The 24,130-nt window shown below is 42.1% G+C and overlaps 2 protein-coding genes across 8 annotated transcripts in view; one reads left to right on the top strand and one right to left on the bottom strand.

Annotated features, from left to right (window-relative positions):
• LOC121818663 (putative exonuclease GOR) overlaps positions 1 to 22,196 on the top strand; it is a 26,506-nt gene extending 4,310 nt beyond the window's left edge. Inside the window, exons 2-9 of one of the 2 annotated variants that reach the window (XR_006058683.2) lie at positions 661 to 723; positions 4,205 to 4,354; positions 6,021 to 6,134; positions 10,384 to 10,491; positions 12,188 to 12,303; positions 15,371 to 15,514; positions 17,980 to 18,100; positions 20,012 to 22,196. Coding sequence is in view for 1 of the 2 variants with exons in the window: in XM_042243504.2 (XP_042099438.1) it covers positions 661 to 723; positions 4,205 to 4,354; positions 6,021 to 6,134; positions 10,384 to 10,397 (341 nt within the window). In the remaining variant the exon portion in view is untranslated. Of the gene's footprint in view, positions 1 to 660; positions 724 to 4,204; positions 4,355 to 6,020; positions 6,135 to 10,383; positions 10,492 to 12,187; positions 12,315 to 15,370; positions 15,515 to 17,979; positions 18,101 to 20,011 lie in introns of those variants that run through there. The other variant, XM_042243504.2, reaches the window with a different exon arrangement.
• The window catches only part of TEK (TEK receptor tyrosine kinase), a 99,054-nt gene continuing 96,754 nt past the window's right edge, over positions 21,831 to 24,130 (bottom strand). For 4 of the 6 annotated variants that reach the window (XM_060411016.1, XM_060411017.1, XM_060411018.1 and 1 more), the window contains one exon: positions 21,831 to 24,130. In XM_060411016.1, coding sequence (XP_060266999.1) covers positions 23,947 to 24,130 — 184 coding nt within the window. In that variant the 3' untranslated portion in view covers positions 21,831 to 23,946. The other 2 variants (XM_027964593.2, XM_012127828.4) reach the window with 1 other exon arrangement.

Here is a 24,130-nt window from a genome sequence, read left to right as displayed (position 1 = left end):
AACGTAGTCAATCCCTTCTGGCTTCTAGGTTTTGTGTCATGCTTTGAAAGGCTATTCCATTCTCACGAATATAAAAACTGTTCATCAGTGACCATTTCTTTATGGCATTTTTTTAAATGTACAATACTTTAAGTAGACATAAATGGATGTGTTAAAATACAAGATCTCTTAGATTAATATTTTTGTGGCATTCTAGCTTTTCTCCCTTTTTCTCATGGTAAATATAGCACATAGAAATAGAACATGCAGGTCTAAATACATAGTGTAAATATTCCCAATGAAAATAGAGATGGTTTGCAAGCTGTTACAGTTGTGTTAAATGATGATGTAAAACCCATTCCCTTATATGGAATCTATAATACAGATCAACCAACAGATTTGGTTACTCAAATGGCTCAAATTTAAACATACTCTATCCAGGAGTCAAAATGTATTCATTTTAGCAGATGTGATACCCTGACCTTTTTAGTAGTTGAGTAGATTTAACTTTTTCCCAGTTTGGAATTGATTCTGAAGATGGTTGTTCTCACAGGTTGGTGGATGTTTTAAAATAAAACGAAATATCTTACTATACTAGAGACATTTTTATGTTCTGTATGTTTTTATGAAGTAAACAAAAGTAATTCATTATCTCAGGAGAAAAGTTCTTGTGTGTTTTAGATATGTCTGGAAGCAATAACGAAAATAAGACAACGGGATTGAAAAGGAATGGAACAAAAAATGGTAAGCTTACTGTGATAACGATATGCCTTTGTAATTGTGACCTTAAAGGGAAAGTAAATTTTTATTGCCAAATTCAGACTTAAATTGAATAAAGTAAGGAAAACCACTAGACCATTCAGGTATGACCTAAATCAAATCTCTTATGATTATACAGTGGAAGTGGGAAATAGATTTAAGGGACTAGATCTGATAGATAGAGTGCCTGATGTACTATGGACGGAGGTTTGTGACATTGTACAGGAGACAGGGATCAAGATCACCCCAGTGGAAAAGAAATGCAAAAAAGCAAAATGGCTGTCTGAGGAGGCCTTACAAATAGCTGTGAAAAGAAGAGAAGTGAAAAGCAAAGGAGAAAAGGAAAGATATAAGCATCTGAATGCAGAGTTCCAAAGAATAGCAAGAAGAGATAAGAAAGCCTTCCTCAGCAATCAATGCAAAGAAATAGAGGAAAAGAACAGAATGGGAAAGACTAGAGATCTCTTCAAAGAAAATTAGAGATACCAAGGGAACATTTCATGCAAAGATGAGCTTGATAAAGGACAGAAATGGTATGGACCTAACAGAAGCAGAAGATATTAAGAAGAGGTGGCAAGAACACACAGAAGAACTATACAAAAAAGATCTTCACGACCCAGATAATCACAATGGTGTGATCACTCATCTAGAGCCAGACATCCTGGAATGTGAAGGCAAGTGGGCCTTAGAAAGCATCACTACGAACAAAGCTAGTGGAGGTGATGGAATTCCAGTTGAGCTGTTTCAAAGCCTGAAAGATGATGCTGTGAAAGTGCTGTATTCAATATGCCAGCAAATTTGGAAAACTCAGCAGTGGCCACAGGACTGGAAAAGGTCAGTTTTCATTCCAATCCCAAAGAAAGGCCGTGCCAAAGAATGCTCAAACTACCGCACAATTGCACTCATCTCACATGCTAGTAAAGTAATGCTCAAAATTCTCCAAGCCAGGCTTCAGCAATATGTGAACCGTGAACTTCCAGATGTTCAAGCTGGTTTTAGAAAAGGCAGAGGAACCAGAGATCAAACTGCCAACATCCGCTGGATCATCAAAAGAGCAAGAGAGTTTCAGAAAAACATCTATTTCTGCTTTATTGACTATGTTAAAGCCTTTGACTGTGTGGATCACAACAAACTGGAAAATTCTGAAAGAGATGGGACTACCAGACCACCTGACCTGCCTCTTGAGAAACCTATATGCAGGTCAGAAAGCAACAGTTAGAACTGGATATGGAACAACAGAGTGGTTCCAAATAGGAAAAGGACTACATCAAGGCTGTATATATATTGTCACCCTGCTTATTTAACTTATATGAAGAGTACATCTTGAGAAACGCTGGGCTGGAAGAAGCAGAAGATGGAATCAAGATGGCTGGGAGAAATATCAATCACCTCAGATATGCAGATGACACCACCCTTATGGCAGAAAGTGAAGAGGAACTCAAAAGCCTCTTGATGAAAGTGAAAATGGAGAGTGAAAAAGTTGGCTTAAAGCTCAACATTCAGAAAACGAAGATCATGGCATCTGGTCCCATCACTTCATGGGAAATAGATGGGAAACAGTGGAAACAGTGTCAGACTTTATTTTGGGGGGCTCCAAAATCACTGCAGATGGTGATTGCAGCCATGAAATTAAAGGACGCTTACTCCTTGGAAGAAAAGTTATGACCAACCTAGATAGCATATTCAAAAGCAGAGACATTACTTTGCCAACAAAGGTCTGTCTAGTCAAGGCTATGGTTTTTCCTGTGGTCATGTATGGATGTGAGAGTTGGACTGTGAAGAAGGCTGAGCGCTGAAGAATTGATGCTTTTGAACTGTGGTGTTGAAGAAGACTCTTGAGAGTCCCGTGGACTGCAAGGAGATCCAACCAGTCCATTCTGAAGGAGATCAGCCCTGGGTGTTCTTTGGAAGGAATGATGCTAAAGCTGAAACTCCAGTACTTTGGCCACCTCATGTGAAGAGTTGACTCATTGGAAAAGACTCTGATGCTGGGCGGGATTTGGGGGCAGGAGGAGAAGGGGACGACAGAGGATGAGATGGCTGGATGGCATCACTGACTCGATGGACGTGAGTCTGAGTGAACTCCGGGAGTTGGTGATGGACAGGGAGGCTTGGCGTGCTGCGATTCATGGGGTCGGAAAGAGTCGGACACGACTGAGTGACTGAACTGAAATTTGGTTTACTACAGCTTTTAAATTGTTATGAAGGATCCACTGCATACTTTGTATGTGTATATCCTTTATAAAAATTAGTATAAATTGGGGATGAAAAAGTGGAGTTTTAAGTAATATTTGAGTTGAATTCTCCACTTTTTTTTTTTTGGAGTTAATGTATGTCTAGTCAGTAAGTAGTGCTGCTTAAATTTTCAAATTCTACCTGCATTGGAATACCTGGGAATCTTCCTAAAAATGCAGATTCCAATCAGTGGGTCTGAATACAGCCTCAAAATCTGAATTTATAACAAGAAAGAAGGTAGAGAAAATATTTGAATTTGATTGTGTTTTTATTAAAACCAGATGGCTGTGCTTCTCATTAGAAAAAGTCTCCAATGTAAGGATTGAAACAATGTTGGTGCTGTTAGAATCTCCCAGTCCTTCTCATAACAAAAGGATTTTTCCTTTTACAAAAGAGTTTGCTGAAGAGTGTCTTGTAAATTCTGCCTGAGTTTTTAGAAATAGAGTAACCTTGAGAGTTCATTAGAGTGAGGGCATCTGGTACTGGGTTACTGATGTTGGAGATTCTTTTTGAACCTGAACTCTTTTGCCCTAGTGATAATTTCCCCCATCATCTCCTACTTATAAGCTTTTGTACTATTCTTATCTGAGTAAATATTAAGGATATGTTAAGCAAGATTTCAAACCAGAAAACCTTGTTTTGTCAACTGTGCTGTGTGACTTGGTCCTGTGTCATTATTTTTCTGAACCTCATTTAACTCATCTGTAAAAATGAAGTCAGTTCACTTGCCAGTCTGGGTTAATATAAAGTTTATTTTTATTTATTTAGATTTCACATTTTTTTTATTTTTAAAACTTCTTTTTTTTTTTTCCATTTTTTGGCTGTGCCTCATGGCAGGCATGCAGGATCCTCGTCTTCCTTACCAGGGACTGGATCCACACCCACTGTACTGAGAGTGCAGAGTCTTAAGCACTGGGCCAGCCAAGGAACTCTCTAATGTAAAATTTAAATCAATGTCCTTAGAGTGGTTTTTGGTGTGTTTAATATGCACCAGCTACTACTGATGTAATTCTTACTTTCCCGTCTGTTGCTCAAAGCTTAGGACATCACGTGGTCCAGAGGACAGTATTGATTTGTTGTTGTTAAAGGGTACATATCATCTTACTTAACGTGAATCAGAATTCTGCTATTTCATATCCAAAAGGGTTGATAGACTCTAACCTTACCATCTCTTAAACAAAGGAAAAAATGCCATTTAAATTGTATTGAATGGCTTTTCTTTTTCTCTTAGGACTCACAGGAATTATGCTCTACAGACATCTTAAAGACTACCTTCTAACTGAAGAACAGTTACGTGAAAATAACTACCCCCAGCCCAACCCTGAAAAACCAGGAAGTATTCTTTTAACCCCAGGCATGACAAAAACTCGTGTAAATGATCGTAAGTATACAGATCTGAACATGACCCTTTCTGTGTACTGAGACTGGAGCCGTAAGAGTCCCAATGTTCCGATATTTTCCAGTGGACACGAGAGTTGCAGCCAGCGTCATTAAACTGCAGGGGAAAGCATGGCTGCCTTCCATTTGATTCCCCTTCCTGTTTCATTTTGTTCCTAGTCTCTAAGTGCTTTATGTACCTAGTCAATTTTACTAAATCTTCTTAGTAACCATTTCAGGCATGTACTGCTACCACCTCCCTTTATACCAGTGAGGAAACTAAGGGTTAGGGAGGTCAAATTATTTACCAGCAGTCACTCAGAAAGTAAGTGGTAGAACCAGGATTTGAACCTAAGGAGTCTGACTCTGAAGCTCCTGCTTCATACGTACCCCTGTACACATGTAGGCAGTGCTGTGTTTTGTACACTTCATACCCTTTCACTAGGAATTCTTATAAAAAGACTTATAATTACTCTTATTATTTTATATTTTTTCCAAATACTGGGCATTTTTAGTTAATATATTTATACCTATTTCCTCCCCTTGCAAAAAAGAGATAGCAAGGGAGTATTTAATATTAACACAACTGTCAAATCTTAGGTCCATCAGAGTTTGAAATGCACTTATATAAATATTTTTCATTGGTTAGAAGATATTTATCTTCATGTTTTACATCTTTGGAACTTCTGTCTTGGGATTATTTTCACCATTTGTTTTGCCTTTTCTTTAAATCCTCTCATTGGCAGGCAGTACACTTAACAGTTAAGAACCTGGACTCTGAAGGAGGAAGTTGGGCAGATCTGGGCCGGGATGTTGGCTCAGTCACAAGTGCCCCTCCCAGCCTCTAATGAGATGATGGTCGCTACCCCCATCAGGTTCTTATGAGAGTCAGTTAAAACTGTGCGGCTGAACTGCTTGGCACAGTGCTTGCTTCATAATCTCATAAAAGGCTCTCAAATAAGAGTTGTCACCATCATCATCACCATCAGAACCAGCCTGAGGGTTATTAATAAAAACAAGTATTCATAAATGGGTTAGGGACTTCCGTGCTGGTCCAGTGCAGGGTGTTCGGGTTCAATCCCTGGTTGGGGATCTAAGGTCCCACATGTCACATGGACATGAGCAAACAAATTAAAACAGAAATGGGTCTAGTGAAAAAGCCCAGATATACTCTCAGTGACTTAATAAACAAACAGATCTCTGTGTCTAAAAGGAAGGCACGGGTCCTAATTCAGGAGTTACTAGGTCCTAGTGAAAGTGAAATTCGCTCAGTCATGTCCGACTCTTTGTAACCCCTTGGACTGTAGCCCCATGGAATTCCCCAGGCAGGAATACTGCAGTAGGAAGCCATTCCCTTCTCCAACTATGTGCTAGAGTAGATGACAGTTCAAGTTGGTGACAGTCAGATTGTGGTGCTGACACCACAGCTGCCTGGTGGAGGGTTGCCTCTGGAGTCAGTCAGGAGGAGGCCTGTTTCGAGCCACGTCATTCCTGATGCAGGAGATGGCCCGCCTGTGAGCACTCCTTCACACAGCCCTGTCCCTTTTCCTGGTACCTCGTGATCACACTGAGTCTGTTCTCGAGCCAGGATCAGGAATGCAGAGGCAAGGCCCTGCACTCAGGTCCTCGTTTTTCCTGCCATCTCTTCAGGAATAATTCTCCTGTTTCAGCTTCTAGGAAGACGTGCTGTCGATGTGGGAAGGTCTATGGTGTGACTTCTACAGGCAGGCACAGCAGGACAGAGGAATGTCACTACCACTTTGGCCGAGTGTTGAGTCATAAAGGTGAGTATCTGGTGGTTCTGCTTCATTTATTTGACAAGCCGAGCTGGTGCCAAATCAGTAGGAAAGGTGGGATATTCAGTTCAATGTGTATTTGTTAAATACAACCTGATAGAGAGAAGCTGTTGATTATGAAGTTTCCATTACAAACACCCACTTCTGACCTTCACTTCTTAACTTAGCTGGAGCTCGCTGGCTCAAGAGGCATGTCTGTGATGACTCTTCTGCCTTTTTAGGACCTCAGTTCAAGCAGCTGGGGCTTCCCAGGTGGCGCTAGCGGTAAAGAATCCTCTTGCCAATGAAGGAGACATAAGCAACTTGGGTTCCGTCCCTGGGTTGGGAAGATCCCCTGGAGGAGGGGAAATGGCAACCCACTCCAGTATTCTTGCTTGGAGAGTCCCAGGGACAGAGGAGCCTGGTAGGCTACAGTCCACGGGTCACAAAGAGTCTCAACTGAGCTTACATAATATCAGGCAGTTACCTGCTGACTTTACCTGCTTCTCATAGGCCAGCATTAATTTCTTTGCTAACAGCTTTGATTCCTTGCCCCTACCCCGCCCTGAGAATGAACAAACACTTGATTCCCCGTCCTGGCCCCCATTTTCCCCTGCAGCACAGCAAACTCCCAACAGCCCCCTCAGATGGTGGTTTTTCCCTACTCGAACCAAAACCCTGGGCACTGCCATCATCTCCCCCGGCACACTCTTTCTTTTAACATTTTTACGTATTTATTCATTCGTCTCTTTAGAATGCAAGGGTTTTTCTTTGGCTGTGCCACATGGCTTGTGGGATCTTCGTTCTCTGAGCAGGGATTAAACCCCGGGGCCACAGCAAAAGCGCTGAGTCCTAACCACTGGGCTGCCAGGGAATCCCCTGGTGAGCCCTCTCATCTCAGAGTGGCCTCATCCCACTTTCTCTACCTCTGAAGCGTCTCTTCTGCCCCTCTGCTGCCCCTGCCAGAGCCACACCACCCTCACTTCCATCCTCAGCTGCTGCGGCGTCCTTCTAGGCTCACTGCATCTGCTCTGCCTTTTCCCGTCTTCACCGCCCCTCCCCAGTCTATTTCTCACCCAACAACCCGAGAATACTTTTTACATCACAGTTCTCTTTACCCTATGCCTCTGCTTTCATGAACATTCTTCAGTGACTGTGTCAACCCTGCCAGACTTGACCTCTAACTCCCGCCAAATCTGTACCCTTTCCATGGGTATCTTCATGCCACACTGGCCACCTCGAAAGGTGCCTTCTAACCTCCTGTCTCCTGTCCCTTTCACACAGCTGGTTTCCTCTCATCCATTGTTGTTGATCAGTCGCTAAGTCATGTCCGAATCTTTGCGACCCCATGGACAGCAGCACACCAGGCTTTCCTGTCCTTTACTATCTCCTGGAGTTTGTTAAAACTCACGTCCGTTGAGTTGGTGATGCCCTCCAACCATCTCATCCTCTGTTGCCCCATCTCCTCCTGCCCTCAGTCTTTCCCAGCATCAGTTTTTTTCCCCCCAGTGGGTCAGCTCTTTGCATCAGGTGGCCGAAGTATTGGAGCTTCAGCTTCAGCACCAGACCTTCCAATGAATATTCAGGGTTGACTTCCTTTAGGGTTGACTGGTTTGATCTCCTTGCTGTCCAAGGGACTCTCAAATGTCTTCTCCAGCACCACAAATCTCATTCCTTAGGTCTCTGCTTAAATATGATCTCCTCAAGGCTCTTTCCCAACCCCATGATCTAAAATAGGCCCTCCCTCCTAAATGGGAAGGAAATCTAAAAAGAGGGGATATATGTATACATGTAACTGATTCACTTTGCTGTACAGCAGATGTACTCGCCCAACATTGTAAAGCAACTGTCCTCTAATATAAAGTTAAAAATAAATCGGTTGTCCCTCTTCTATCACAACATGCTGTCAGTGGCTTTGGTAGCACATGACTGCATTTTGTAATGATTTAGTAATTTATCTGCTGTGCCTGAAAGACTGCAAGGTTTTGGAGGGTCCATCCCTCTTTTTTTCTCCCCATCATCAGGCTGTCACTTAGCTTGGTACCTAATACATACAGACCATAGGTAGCTATTTGGATAGATGGTGAACAGATGAATCATTTATGTAGATATAGACACGAGTAGAAATGCTATTATCATAATAAGTGGTGTGAATAAAATAAAGTAGGGCAGAGGAAGTAGAGAGGAACAGTGGATATGACTGGATTACAGAAGAAATATAAGAATAAATAATATAGTAAAGATTCCCAGCTGGCTTAGTGGTAAAGAATCCACCTGCCAACGTAGGAGATGAGGGTTCGATCCCTGGGTTGGGCAGATGCCCTGGAGAAAGAAATGGAAACCCATACTAGTGTTCTTGTCTGGGAAATCCCATGGACAGAGGAGCCTGGCAGGCTACAGTGGGTTTGCAAGAGTCGAACATGACTTAGCGACTGACCAACAACAAAGTAAAGATTAAATACCAAAGTAAAGATTAAGTCAACTTAGATTTGACCTGAGTGTTTGGGATGAGCTTTAGAGGGTAGGGGGGACTGTAGATTCCAAAAGGGAGGAAAAAGAGGAAGACACTGCCCGAGAATAAGAGTAGCAGGCTGCGACTGGGTGGGATCACTGGAGCAAACGACACCATGAACAGGAGGGGTCTTTGGAGCTGCTGGACCTGAGATCTGGGTCTGTTTTATCACTTACTTCCTCTGAGACCTCGGGCAGGTTTCTGAAGCTCTCTGGGCTTGTTTCCACATTCGTAGAAAGAGCTTTGCGTGGCAGTTTAGTGGGCTGATGTGCCCATGTCCTGGCTTACAAGCCGTGCTCTGTTAACACTGGTTCTTGGCTCTCTTTCTCATCTCAGCAGAAGGTAAGATAAAGCTGTGAGATGTCAGAATTGGATAAGTAAGCCAGAAGTGCCAGCATGAGAAATCTGCATTTGATCAGTAATGAACAAATGAAGCATTTGAGGAAAGTAATGTAATGAGAATGTGCCTGAAGAAGCACATTTAATCTAACCGCATTTTATAGAAAAGCTGGTGCAGAAATCACTGTAGGCGGAGGGGGTTATAGGGAACAGTTGGGAGAACATTTCCTTGGGCCAGAGGGAAGAAGGGCTTGGGGTGGATAAGGGCACAGGTGATAAAGAAGATTGGAGAGAGAGAAAAGAGAGAGGGATGGAGGCTTGGCATTGTTGCTGTGAAGGTGTGCCAAGGGTCTGGCTGAAGGAGTGGAAGAAGAGGATGCTGGGATTTTGGAGGTCCTGCCAGGGCTGGAGACAGCATCTGTGTTATGGTCTCAGGCCGTGTAACTGGGTGATACTTCTTGGGTCAGATCAACAGATACAGAAAGGGGGAGGCTGGTGGTTGGAGCCACCACAGGGCTCCAGGAAAGAGAGGAAGAGAGGAGAAGTTAGAGAGGATGGCTGAGGGAGAGTTAAGCAGGGTCAAGAAGGGACACAAGGCGAGGAGCTGAAGATCAGGACAGATGATAGGGAAGCGAAGGGAATAAGGGGAAGGAGGGATTCAGGACATGCGCAGTTATAACTCACCTTCAGAATCCGACCCCTGGTAACTTCCCTGTTGGCCCAGTGGTAAAGAATCTGCCTTACAATGCAGAGGACTGGGTTCATCCTGCTCAGAGACCTAAGCCCAGGCACCCCAGCTACTGAGCCCGTGTGCCACAACTGGAGAGTCCACGCACCCTGCGGAAAAGATCCCGCGTAATGCATCGACGGTCCCGCAAGCCACAGCTAAGACCCAGTGCAGCCAAAAAAAACAACAACAACAACAAAAAGCAACCCCGGAGAATTCTGCTTCCAGGAGTCAGTTTTTCCTGTTTGTTACACAATAGCTAGAAAAGTAACTATACAAAGTAACTATACAGAGTTTTGGACCTTACATCAGATCACTTGCATGGTAAAGTCTTAACCGTCTTTGAGGGTAAGATGCTCTGGGAGCTAGCCACTCTGCCTTGTCAAGCTTGCTCATTTGATTTTTCTTTTTGTGTGGTTTGCAGTCCTTGGTGGCTTAGAAAGGCAGTACAGCTGTTGCAAAGGTGTTCTTGGATCCCCCGGGTGTCAGGTCACCAAGGTACGGCTTATTGCCCAGAATTCTTTGTGTCAGAACCAGAGTTGCTGTCTGCTGCACAGACCTAGAGGATTGATGAACATTTGGTCTAATTAATTCACTGATTTTTCAGTTGGTGGAATTTTTATGAGCTTAATTCCTTTTGCCAAAATATATGGTAACTTATTTGGCAATGTTTGTTTCAGCATCATGTTCATAACCAAAAAGAAAACCTAGGGGGCTTTGTGAAGACGTTGGTCAAGTTCCCAGCCCTTGACGGAAATCCCCGTGTATTTGCTGTGAGCTGTGAAGTGGTACGTTGGTTGTGTGTTTTACCTCATGTATATGTGTGTAAGGAACTTTCCCAGGCTTTCTCTCTCAGTCCCACATAGCTCTGCAATGCTGTTCACATATTTTGGGTGAAGCAACTGTAGCTGAAAAAGAGTTAAGTGACTTGGGCAGGTCCCAGCACTTAGGGCTAGCTTCCCCAGTGGCTCAGATGGTAAAGCATGTGCTGGTTGTGCGGGAGACCTGGGTTTGATCCCTGGGTCGGAAAGATACCCTGGAGAAGGCAATGGCAACCCACGCTGGTACCCTTGCCTGGAAAATCCCATGGACAGAGGAGCCTGGCAGGCTACAGTCCATGGCGTCACAAAGTCAGACTCAGCTGAGCGACTTCACTTTCACTTTCTGCACTTAGCGATGGAGCCAGGAGTTGGCCGATGATCCTTTTTCTATTACCTATTGATTCTTTTTATACATCACCACTGTTTGCTCTACTCATTACATTGCTGAGATTACATGGGTGGAAAGTGTTATTAATACTGCTGTTATCCCCCAAACCATTATAAAAGTTTTCATTTTTAACAAACTATTGTTTATGGAGACAGTAAAATATTTATAGGGGTTTATCTTCTTTTATATGAGAATCAGTACTGAATAGTAGGGGGAAAGCAGAACTTGGAATCATGAGACCTGGGAAGCCCCACAGCTTAGAGGCAAGTCTCCTGGATGCTCTGCTCTGTCAAGTACGTGGTTAATGACAACCCCCAGGGACGGTGAGAATCACATGCACTGATAGAGGACAGAGTGCGTTGTATGTGTCAAACATCATGTGAACAGTCATCTTTAACAAAACATTAAATCTTTATTCCTTGTGGCATATTTGGAAAGCAGATTTGTGGACTGTAATTATAGAAGAGCAACATACAGTTTCAAACTTAGATTTTTAATTGGAGACAGTTAGAGCTGCTTCTGGCTTAGAAATCAAATTTCACTACTATGTTGTCCTCTCTGGTGCCATGTTTATGTAACCATAGTTTGGATTTTATTTTTTTCCCATTCAATGAAGTTTATAACTGTGTTGTCCAGTATGATATCCACTAGCAAACAAACACGTTGATGTAGCGAACAGAGTAGCCCTTCCCAGAGGGAAAGCAGGGAAGGGCAAAATGGGTAAAGGGGGCCAACTGTATGGTAAAGGGTGAAAACAACATTTTCGGTGGTGAAGGGTACTGTAGTGTATATAGAAGTCAAAGTATAACGTTGTATACATGAAATTTACATAATGTTATAAAACAATGTAAACTTCAGTAAGAAATTTAATTAAGTTGAAAATTCAGTTCTTCAGTCATACTAGCCATATTTCAGATACTTAGTAGCCCCTTGTGGCCAGCAGCTACCCTATTGGGCAGGACAGAAATAAAACATTTCATCTTCACAGAGGTCTCTATTGGATAGCATTGATCTCTAATGAAAATGCTGGTAAAGCCTAAGCCATGAAAATGAAATTATTTTATTAGCAGAAATATCACTAACATTGAGGGAAAAAACTAAAGTTTGGAACATCTTTGATACGACTGTCAGATCCACTCACTGGCTTTTGTTGGCAAAACTGAATGACAGGATTAAATTGTATATTCTAGTTAGAAATATGCCTTTATTATATCTAAGATGTTAAAGTAGGTTTACTCAATGTGGTGTATAAATTTAATATCTCTGCCTTTATAGTGCTATACAGCCAAAGGTTTGGAACTTACTCGAGTAACAGTGGTGGATCCCAGCCTCCAGGTGATCTATGATACATTTGTGAAACCAGATGAAGAGGTCATTGACTATAACACTAGGTATGCATTATACAAGGGGTTTGTTTTTCAAATTATAGAACATTCAACATGTAGTTTAAGTTTTAGCCTAGGTACCTTTATTGGAGTCCACTTTAGAGCATGAGTTACACTATTTTATTTATTCAAAATTATTCATGTTCTGTTGAATACCTTGCTAGAATTATGCAGGCACTGTATTAGGCCCTGGGTAACTCTTTAAATGAGAGATATGGGCCCATACCCTCATGGTGTCTACATGTTGGAATAGTAGGTAGGAGGCTAGAGAGATAGGCAAAAATATTGAATAAACCATTCATTCATTCATTCATTCAACCACTAATAGGTTTCTTCTGAAAATATGCTATGCTCTTCCCATTAGATGAAAATGTCTGTAATCCTGTAGACATGTTGTTGAGTATACACAGCTTTTATACAGCATGCAGAACACTGGTTCAGTGAAACTTCTATTTTATTAGTTATTATTATTAAAGTATGGCATGTTTCTGATCCAAACTGAGTGGTAACTTGAGATAGTATAAGATATGCCTTTAATTTTTAAAAACCTCATATAAAACACCCAATAATATCATTGATTAATTGAACTGAATTTCCTAAAGGCATATAAGCCATATGATATAACACATATATGTATTTAAATATAAAATAGAAGACACTGATCTTATTCTAGAATGAAAATTTAGAAGTGTTAAATACCGATATGATTGTATTTATTCAGTTTTCTTTAAATAATGAATTTTTCAATGGTACTCAAGTATGTCTTATATGTGTGTGTGTACCCACTCCAGTATTCTTGGGCTTTCCTGGTGGCTTAGACGGTAAAGAATCCACCTGCAATGCAGGAAACCTGGGTCGATCTCTGGGTTGGGAAGATCCCCTGCAGGAGGGCATGGCAACCCACTCCAGTATTCCTGACTGGACAATCCCATGGACAGAGGAGCCTGGTGGGCTACACTCATGGGGTCGCAAAGAGTCAGACACGACTGAGCAACTACGCACAGCACAACACAGCATTTCTGCGTACACGTTTGTACATGTATGTATAAATAAATGCACACGTATGTATACATGTATGTGAACAAATATGACTTTTACACATATACACATAGATTCTTTACTGCTGAGCCTCAGGAAGTCCACATATATATTTTACACACTCAATGGCAACCCACTCCAGTACTCTTGCCTGGAAAATCCCATGGACGGAGGAGCCTGGTGGGCTGCAGTCCATGGGGTTGCAAAGAGTTGGACACGACTGAGCGACTTCTTTCACTTTTCACTTTCCTGCACTGGAGAAGGAAATGGCACCCCACTCCAGTGTTCTTGCCTGGAGAATCCCAGGGACGGGGGAGCCTGGTGGGCTGCCGTCTCTGGGGTTGCACAAGGTCGGACACGACTGAAGTGACTCAGCAGCAGCAGCAGCAGCAGCAGCAGCAGCAGCAGCAACAGCCTAGTATATAGTTTATAGCACATACATTACACGATTTGTGTGTGTGTCCGTAATTTTGGAGCACAACAGGCAAAATGGGAGTGAATTAAGCGTTGTGATAAGCCTTAAGAATAATTACAGAGAATTCTGCTAACAAGCACTTTTTTAGCAAATTCCCTCACATTCATAAAAATGTTTGTATACATAAAAACTCAATAAAAGTTCCTGTTATCAGAAAATGCATTTTGTTACTAATCTCTCTCCTGACCTCATTTGATGTTTTTTCCTACTCATTTTGGCCGTATCCTAATAGCCCCATCTATTTTATTCTTTTTTTAAACTTTATTGAGTTATAATTGGCAAAAAAAAGTACTATATTAATTGTACTCTTATTGGTTCTTGTTCGTCCGTGGGTTTAATGTACTCTTTTCTAGCTCCTTTTTGGAACAAGTCAGGAAATGTTTTGGTAATTACTGATAGTCACAGCAGCAAAATGAGAATTGAAGGGCTTGCATTAAAAACAAAAGAACTTTCAAATCTTAAAAGGTCAAAAGGATTCAATGGATGACATTCTTTAAGAACTGCTTTAAAACAGATCCAAGTACTCTATCCATGATCATTTCCTCTTAATCCAAATATTTGACTATGAGTCACATTCCTTAATTAAGCCAGATGATGGAGCCAGCTGTCTTTTTTTCCTTATAGGAGACAATAATATTAACATATAGCTTAAGTTGAAAATATCTTTGCAGTATTTTTCTTCTAATCTGCACTAAGGCACAGCAATAGCCATGTTTCTGAACACTTATTTATGTGCTTCATGAAAACCACTAGGATAATCAGGTTTATGCATGTATTTTTATGCATACATTTTCACTAGATTCTCCTAAGCCACTGAAAAGTGAAAGTGAAGTCGCTCATTTGTGTCCGACTCTTTCAGACTCCTCAGTCCATGGAATTTTCCAGGCAAGAGTACTGGAGTGGGTTGCCATTTCCTTCTCCAGGGGATCTTCCCGACCCAGGGATTGAACCCGGGTCTCCCGTGTTGCAGGCAGATGCTTTACCGTCTGAGCCACCAGGGAAGCAATACACACAGTAGTAGTGTATATGTCAATGCCAGTCTCTCAGTTCATCCTAAGCCATTAAGATTGGTAATTAATCCTACTTTACAGATGAGAAAACTGAAACCAGAAGGTTAAGTAACTTGTTGAAAGTCAAATATGATAAGTAAATGGCAGAAACAGCACAGTTCAAACTTAAGTTGTCTAGACTCTGCTTAGGGCTCCATTTACTTTTCCATGCCCCCCATGTTTCATCTTTAGCTTTGTCTTAATGTGAGATAGGCTAACTTTACTAAATTGTAATTGACAAGACTCAGATTATACAAAGATGTGAGTTCACAAAGGAGCTTTATCAACTTGTAATAATGTCTCCTCCAGCCTTACATGATTGATCCAAAGTATAAACTTTGCCAAGTTATACCAATATGACCTAATAAAGGGGTAGTTGACAGTCATACAATAAGATCTTTGTTCTGACCATCAAATGTTTGTCTTATTGAGTCAGTAATGTAGTCTAACTGTAACTGATGACATCTACTGAGCTGCACTTTTTACTTACATGCATTGTGCATCTTTTTAGGGCAGGTTTTCTGGTGTGGTTGAAGATGACTTGAAGAACACAAAGACCTCAGTCCGTGATGTGCAAGCCATCTTATTGAACCTCTTCAGTGCTGACACTATACTAATTGGACACAGCTTTGAACACAGTCTCTATGCACTTAAGGTAAAGAGTTACAGGCTCATCTTCTTACAAAACTCGTGTTAGCCTGGTAGTCATTATTGTGTCATCACTGATGCTTGTTTTCCCTTTTTTGACAAGACAAGGAAGACAAGAATCACTGTCTGCGCTAATGACACTGTCCAACGATGGTAAACCAAAAGCAGTGTAAGATAGCCCAAGTCATTTGGCTAATCAAGATCAGAAAGTCCATCATCAACTGTGATAAAGCCAAAATCATTGTTTGTTTTGACATGATCTTTGATTATCTTTAATGTCCAAATAGATAAGACTGAGTTGATTAAACAAGTTGTTATAGTCACATCCTGGAAAATACTTTTTCATGTTAAGTCAGGTATGCCTTATAGGTAGGCTTAACATCAAAGATATGCTCATTTTACTTGGCATGATAGACCTGAAGATCTCTCCTTTAATATACTCTGGATTAAAATGGTCTGTTTTTTCACTCCATGTTCTAGAGTTCGCACTCTATGGCTCATGCCAGCCACCTGTTTTTGCAAATATTTTTATTGGAATGGAACCGTCACACCCATTCATTGGTGTATTTTCTGTTGTGCTTGCACATTGCAAGGGCATTGTTGAGTAGTCATGACAGAGGCGGTGAGGGCTGCACGCCTAAGCTGTCTATAATTTGGGACTTGAAGAAAGAGTTTGGTGGCGTTCCCTGGTCTAGAACAGTGCCCTGCAATACAACTTTCCATTATTTTAACTACCCAAGATGGTGGACATCAGTTCAGTTCAGTTCAGTCACTCAGTCGTGTCCGACTCTTTGCAACCCCATGAACTGCAGCACGCCAGGCCTCCCTGTCCATCACCAACTCCCAGAGTTCACTCAGACTCACGTCCATCGAGTCAGTGATGCCATCCAGCCATCTCATCAGCTGTGTCCAATTCTTTGCAACCTATGGACTGTAGCCCTCCAGGCTCCTCTGTCCATGGGATTCTCCAGGCAAGAATACTGGAGTGGGTTGCCATGTCCTCCTTCAGGGGATATTGGACATCACAGATATCAAATGTCTGATTGAGAAAATGATTTTTTTCAGTTTCTTAATTTCAATAGTTGTGCATGGTTCGTGGCTACCACATTGCACAGTGAAGCTCTGGGACATTGGGGACCTTGACTATTTGTTTCAGCTACCCCTAGGACTTAACCTTCATGCAGAGAAGGGTTAGTTCTTCTTTAGTGCAAGAATATAAGTAAGCTTCTTTAATTCTCCTGAGTGAACGTCCCCCTCTTTCTCTGCAAAGCTGCCACTGTAGTATAGTTGTTTCCCACAGCACTGCTGTGTGCACATGACGGAGGAGACGGAATGTCCTTCCACCAGACCCCACCCAAGTGTGTGCAGAGAGATGTGGGGATGTAAGCTTTCTGTAGGAAAGGTCTTCACAGACATGTCCCTCTGTCGCCTCAGAGACAGCACCTCTCAAACAGTTTCTCACCGTGACTTTCCTGCTTCCCATTTTCTAGGAACTGTGATTTCATCTGCCTCCAAGACCAGAGAATTTCAAACCATCATGTTTCTTTATTCCTTGTAATCAGTCTGTTTCTTCCTTCCAGATTACTCATAGATGTCTCTTTTTTTTAGTTTCCACAACCACCTTATATTTTTGCTCCATCTTTTGCAGCCAGGTACAGTGTCTAAGAGGTGACTGATACATTAAGTGAGAATCTATACAGTGTTTCTGGACAGGGCATCATAGGTGTTAAACATTAAATTTCCAGCCTTTTTCTTCTCGATCAGTCTTTAAATGACTCTTGTCCTGAGGCTAACCTTCATTCACTCCTGTTTAAATTACAGCTCTTCTAATGAGGAATGCAAACGGTATCTGACTGTCTAGACTCTGTGACCTGCTCCCCCTCCCCCATATCCATCCTACTGTAAAATTTACTCCCTTCTTCCAAGCGAAAGCACAGGGCATTTGAACCTAGATGGGACTAATCCTTTTCCATGCTCCCTCCCCAGAGAGAGACAAATAAACCACTGAAATGGGACATGCACTGGAGTGAGGTGTGCCCCCCTCAGTTGAGTCCCAAGGTGAGAGGAGCCCGACTCGCCCCTGGCTGCCGCCACCCAGCCAGTAATTATGGGAACCCCTCTGACCTCATGCTGCCTCCTAGTGGGATCTCTTGGTAGGAAAGTAGACTCGGCAGTCAGGCTCTGAGAGTGGATTTCTTTCTAATGTACTAACTTGGCTGAGGCAACGTTAACCTCTCCAAGCCTCAGTTTCTCCGGCTGTAAAAAGGGGACAATGAAATACCGACCGTGCTGGGTTAGTCTGCAGTTTGTAGGGAGATAAGCCAGGTAAAGTGCTTAGTGGCTGAGCTGGTGTAACTGCTCACGTTCCTTGGTTTTGTAGTGTTGTTTCTGCTGCTACAGTTCCTCTTGCTACATCAGTTTTCTTACTCTTTGGGAAGAATCTCTAAAAAGGTTTTCTCTTTCATTTGACAGTTAATTCATACTTCAGTTGTGGACACGACAGTTCTGTTCCCTCATCCGCTAGGCTTGCCTCACAGAAGATCCCTGAAGGGTTTAGTGGCTGACTACCTGCAGAGAGTCATTCAGGATGAAGGTAAGAGCTTGCTTGTTCATGATAAATATCAAGCTCCTGAGTCTGATGGGGGTGAATACATCATGAGGTTCATGATAAAGGTCCCTGGTTTGAAATACTTCCCTGTGGGTTTTCTCCTAGGGCAGAGAATCCCAAAGTGTCTGTTTAAGTAAAATGTGCTCCTTGCCCACTACCTGGCATAGTCCTGGATGTTCCACAGGCATCAAAACAGCAGTTGGGGCAGACTGGTGACCTTGGAATTCATACATGAAACTTTTGTTGGTGCAGAGATCTAATTCCATCCTAAATGTTGCTGTGTACCTCTTTTCATATGTGATTTTCATTAAACCTAATGAGAACCTAGAATTGATTGGGTCCGAGGTATCTCAGTGGCGCTAGTAGTAAAGAACCTGCCTGCCAGTGCAGGAGACGTAAGAGTTGTGAGCTCCATCCCTGGGTTGGGAAGATCCCCTGGGGGAGGGCATGGCAACCCACTCCAGTATTCTTGCCTGGAGAGTCCCATGGACAGAGGAGCCTGGCGGGCTGCAGTCCACAGGGTCACAGAGAGTCAGACACGACTGAAGTGACTGAGCAAGCACGCAGATTCTCTCACCCCAGGTAAATAGTGAGCTTTTTGTAAAAGGAAGTATAGCTCAGGTTCAACAGATTCATCATGCATGCACTTGCTTTGTAATGGATTGGTAGATCTTGCTCTCAGAATTTTTTTTACTTTTGGTATTTTTGAGGTAAAGGCCCAACATTAAACAGGCTCATCAAATGCAACAGGTACAGTCACCAGCTCCCCTGCTAGTGGCATTACCATAAGCATGAGGCACGTGTCTGACTTGGAATGGAGGTTAGTTATTCTGTACACTTCATGCAGACCCATATAGGCCCCTCTATTGCACAAGATAGAAAAGAAAGTTAATTTTGAATGTTAAAATGTTATAATGCTATTGTTTCTACAGATGCTTCTCTGATCGTGTCATTTATTGTACAAGAATTCAGATTTTATCTTGTGGTATTTATTCTTTCATTCTATGTCTATTAGACACTAACCAATACCATCTTACACAGGATCTTTATATTATCTGCTTTAAAATATTCATATCTCAAATACCCCAAAAATGCTATTATAAAATTCATAATGTGTTCTGCTGAAAACAACCTGGGACCATGGGCACAAAAATATTTCATCTTACAACAAAAAATGCCCTATCTAAAGCAAAGTTAAAGAAAACCACAGTTCTCTCAGAATAATGCAAGGAAACAAAAAATAATACACCACTTTACAAGTGTAGCCCATGATTTTCCTCAGTCTCAGACATCACTTATTATTTTCAAAAGAACTGTAGGCTTGGTATCTTGGGTAGATTTCATCTGCTTTTTAAACCCATGTCATCTCATATCTAAGGTCGCTCTTTGTCTAGAGAGGTGTATTTTTTCTGGCATCTCTATTTCTGGCTTCTTGTCAGATCTGTCATTCACTGGTGCCCGTCACTTTCTTCTTGCATATCCCTGGAAAAGAGGTTCATGGAGAAGGTACTGATGTGCTCTGCCATCATAGGAACGTAGTGACCACGTGACTGAGGACAGACTATACAGAAAAAGGGAGATGTTTGTTCATCTGCTGCTGCTGCAGCTAAGTCACTTCAGTCGTGTCCGACTGTGCGACCCCACAGACGGCAGCCCACCAGGCTCCGCCATCCCTGGAATTCTCCAGGCAAGAACACTGGAGTGGGTTGCCATTACATCTGTGTAAAACATTTCTAAAGCAACCAGTGGTGGTTCTAGGTGTGAAATAGTGATATACTGATAAGTGGTCAGTGTTGATTCTGTTATAAACCCAAGACCATTTTGAGACCATCCGTGGGCAACCTTACAGGGAGTTGTCTATGTCTAACATTTTATTTTTTGTCCTGTTCTGTTTAGAGGTCACAGTTCCAGTGAAAATGCAACCGCCTTCATGGAACTGGTCCTCTGGAAGGTAAAAGACGACCTGAAAGGAAAGAAGTAACCACCTGGCCCAAGCAGATCTTAAACCTCTGCACCGCTTCCCTGACTCCTTGGCCTCCACTGCTGGCAGGAGCGTTTCATCTATAATAACATGAGGTTTCCCTTTCATAGAAGAGGAGAAAGAGAAGCACTCTCGAGGTTTATGCATTACATTTTAAAGGCTGGATTTCCACAGCAGTTTCTAAAGTTGTGTCTGGGGAGGGGTAGGGAAGGAATTAGGTTGTTTGGATTTTGACTTATCGTCATAGGCCATGTGCAGATGTCCATGGAAGATGCTTTAAAGTGGAAGCAATGCATCCAGGACTTCCACAAAGTTCATTTCTCAGATTACTTAAAATTTCTTTTCCTCTTTAAATACCTGGAACCATTATACTGCTAGGAGTCTGAAACATCTCTTTCTAACAAAATCATAACAGTTTTCTTTAGATTGCCTATATAGAAATAGATGTAGAGATTTTCTTCACAAAATATATGGACGCGAATGTAAACTTTTCAGTGTACTGTTAACATAATACAGTTTGGTCACTGGGCTATTGTGTAAGGTGTTTTCATCCTAACTGGTGTACTCTTGCTTGATTTTGATTCCTGTCAACCACTCATTGATCTTTTTTTTTTAAGGCAGTATCCTGTGGATCTTCTGGTACACTGAAATCTAATCTATATTCCCAATACTGGAATTACCTAGTTCCTCAAAGGCGTCAGTTCTTCCCTTCTTAATTGCTTTTTGATGATATGCAAACTGGCCTGTGGAAATGACACAAATTCATTCAGTTTGACTGCTGACCTTTGAGTAAGTATGAATCTTTCGATTAATTCGGTTAACATGCTACAAAGCTACAAAGGTTTCTTTGTCACCAGCATGGATGAATCACAGAGATGTCAGTCGGATGGCCGCTGTGCCAGAAGTGAATTCGTGGCCTTCTGACAGTTGATTATAATGTGTGTCAACCCATAGCACACCTTAGGCTTACTGCTTCAGTATTTTGAATTTACAAGTAAATCTTAGTATCACTGAATTCCTTTTTCTTGATGCTGCCCTTTCGTAGTCATTTCTTTTACTGGCCGTGAAGTAAATTTGTAATGATGTAAATTTATTTTAAATATATATAATCAAGAAGGTCAAGCTGTTAGAGAGGGTAGCTGTTATTGTGTATTCCAAAGCCACATGCAAAATTTGAAGACATTATCTACATTTTTCAGAGATACATTCATCCCTGTTCTTGTTTGGTTCCATGTACATACAAACCAAGAGCTGTCAGGAGTATCTTCACAACATTTGGGTAAAAAGGAACTGTTACATATTTGGACCTACTTTCAGTGGCTCTTCATTCCAGCCCCTGCTCTGCTGAAGGATAAATGGTGCGGCAGCAGTGTTACTTTTGCCTGTCCTGCTGTGGATGAAGAGCTTTCAGACAAATGCAGTTTCCTGGTCACTGTTTCTGCTGCATGAAGTTCAGCAGATGGCAGAAATACGGAACATTACACAGTACGTAAAACACTGCAACACAGTTAAAAGAGATTCCAGTTTTAAGCCCTCAATTCATACTGGTACCCGAGGTACAGGAAAACAGAATATTTCTGGGAGATGTTTCTAATCTTGTGATACATCTGGTTGAATATACTCACCAACTGCTGTCTGCATATTGCCAACACATTAGAGGATGATAAAGTGTTTTCTTGAAAGTATAATAGAGATGGTTGGTAATACTTACGAGACACATTCCTAGACAAAAAGTGGGTAGGCAAGACATTTATTCACTTACTGTATGATCTCAGTATAGCATGTGCCTACAATATAAATGGTAAACTCACAACTGATCAAAACTAGAACTTTTTACAATGTGCAAGACAGGTGGGGATGTTAATCTGCTATGATACATGTCACATGTCTCCCAAATATAACGACAAGCTTCCTGTTTTAATTTCTTAACAAACACATTGATGTTATCCGAGAAACTAAAACCTATTAGCTTATCAAATTAATACTTCCTAACATTCTTAGGCTTCTAAGGAATGAGATTTAAGTCGGTTTTTCAGTGTCTACATTTAGGACTGATTTGTTGGCTCTGGAAACACATGAAAAAGTTATCAAATTAACAAAGGAATCAGGATGGCTTCTACAGGTGAGGGGGAATATTTAGAGATAGAAAAAGCTCTTTACATCACTTAGGTTAACATTTAAGAGACCTAAATCCATATTCTGTTAGCACTCATACCTTTCCCCTACTTTTTCTCACCTGTACCAACAGGTTTACTAATAGTATTTTCTTCTACACAGTGAAACATCTTAGAGCATCCAATATATAGGTAAATATTTTAAAAAAATACCTAGGACAATAATGAGTTATGAACTACAGTGATTGTACTCACACCTTCCCATAAAGTCCATGTTTTTAGAAAAATATATTATTGTATATGAAACCACAAACAGGCATTCTGATTCCAGCACATTCTTACTCAAAATAGTATATACAGTCCTAGTCAGAGGGTGCTACAGATTCACACATGGGTCTTACAGTCAAAGTCCCAGGCAAGCGACAATCTATATACATGTCCATTTTCTGTCACCTCTCTTGGCAGAGGCTTGCTTGCTGAGCATCAAGGTATGAAGGGTCTCTCACGCCGGTGAAGGGGAAACAGAATATACAGATGAAAGTGGTTGGTCCTAGGCCGCTTCTTCTGCAGAACAGTCGATTCCCGCGTAGGTGAACTTCTCATAAAGTGTGGTGTTCACATAGGTCTAGGAGAACAAGAGTGGTTTAGAGACACAGGCTGGCTCAGTCCTGTCTCCGCTGGGAGCAGTTACGGTCATACCCCGGTTTCCTTAGCTTGTCTCAGCTCAAATACAGATGCTGTGAGCTCAGTCGTGTCTGACTCTTTGTGACTCTGTGCACTGTAGCCCACCAGGCTCCTCTGACCATGAGATTTTCCAGGCAAGAATACTGGAGTGGGTTGCCATTTCCTACTTTAGGGGAGTTTTCCTCACCCAGGGATGGAATCCCCACTCAGGGACTGAACCTGCCTCTCCTGCACCTCCTGTCTTATTGGCAGGTGGATTCTTTAGCACCACCGGCTGCTGCTAAGTCACTTCAGTTGTGTCCAACTTTGTGTGACCCTATGGACCGCTGCCCATCCGGCTCCTCTGTCCATGGGATGGTCCAGGCAAGAATACTGGAGTGGGTTGCCATGCCCTCCTCCACAAGCCCGCAAATACTGACAGGGATATTTCTCTATCCTCATTCCCTCTGTTGTACTTAACCACTTTCTTCCTGAAAAGCATCCCTTGACCTCTGCAAGGAAGATTGCTTCCTCTCACTTTTCCAGCCCCCCGGCTTCTCTATCCCATGGTCTCTCACTGGTCCCTTCTGACATGCACCACAGCCTCCCAGACCCCTTCCTCTGTCTGCTGCTCATCTTCACATCTCCTGCTGTGAGATCTCACCCACATCTCTGGTTTCATCACCAACTGGGTTTTGATGACTTCCAGCATCTTCCATGACTTCCAAATTCCCTAACCTAGGTTTACCTTTTGGATCTCAGATCTATCTACTACAAGTTTTTACAGAATTCCTGACCCTCCCCGTAGTAACCTGAAGACTGCATTCTTGTCGCTCTCCCGTTTGTCCATGGGCAAGTCACTCTCTCCTTTCTAAGTATGCTCCTTCGTCTACAGCATGAAAGGGTCAGGCTGTATGACAGATTTAAGATCCCGTCCAGCTCAGACAAGCCAGTTCTGTACGTTGCTCTACAGTGTCTGACTATATCCTATATAGGAATCTGGTTTCCTCCAAAAGTAACTTTCTCAAAGTTGAGTCCACATCTTTTATGGCCCTGTAGCACCTCAGGTTGGTTCAAAAGAACCTGTTGACCTGTAACCACAATGGACACAGGAGGAATTCCAGTGAAAGAACCCCTGCCTTGAGTTCCATACTCACCTTTCGTTCTTCTAACATCCTGTTTAAGGACACCAGGATCTGAGCAAATGAGGGCCTTTCATAAGGCTTCTCCCGCCAGCACTGTCTCATGAGATCATAC

The sequence above is a fragment of the Ovis aries genome, chromosome 2 (assembly GCF_016772045.2).
Source record: "Ovis aries strain OAR_USU_Benz2616 breed Rambouillet chromosome 2, ARS-UI_Ramb_v3.0, whole genome shotgun sequence".
NCBI lineage: Eukaryota > Metazoa > Chordata > Mammalia > Artiodactyla > Bovidae > Ovis > Ovis aries.
The sequence above is the reverse complement of the archived record's forward strand: the minus strand, read 5'-3'. Positions and strand labels throughout refer to the sequence as shown.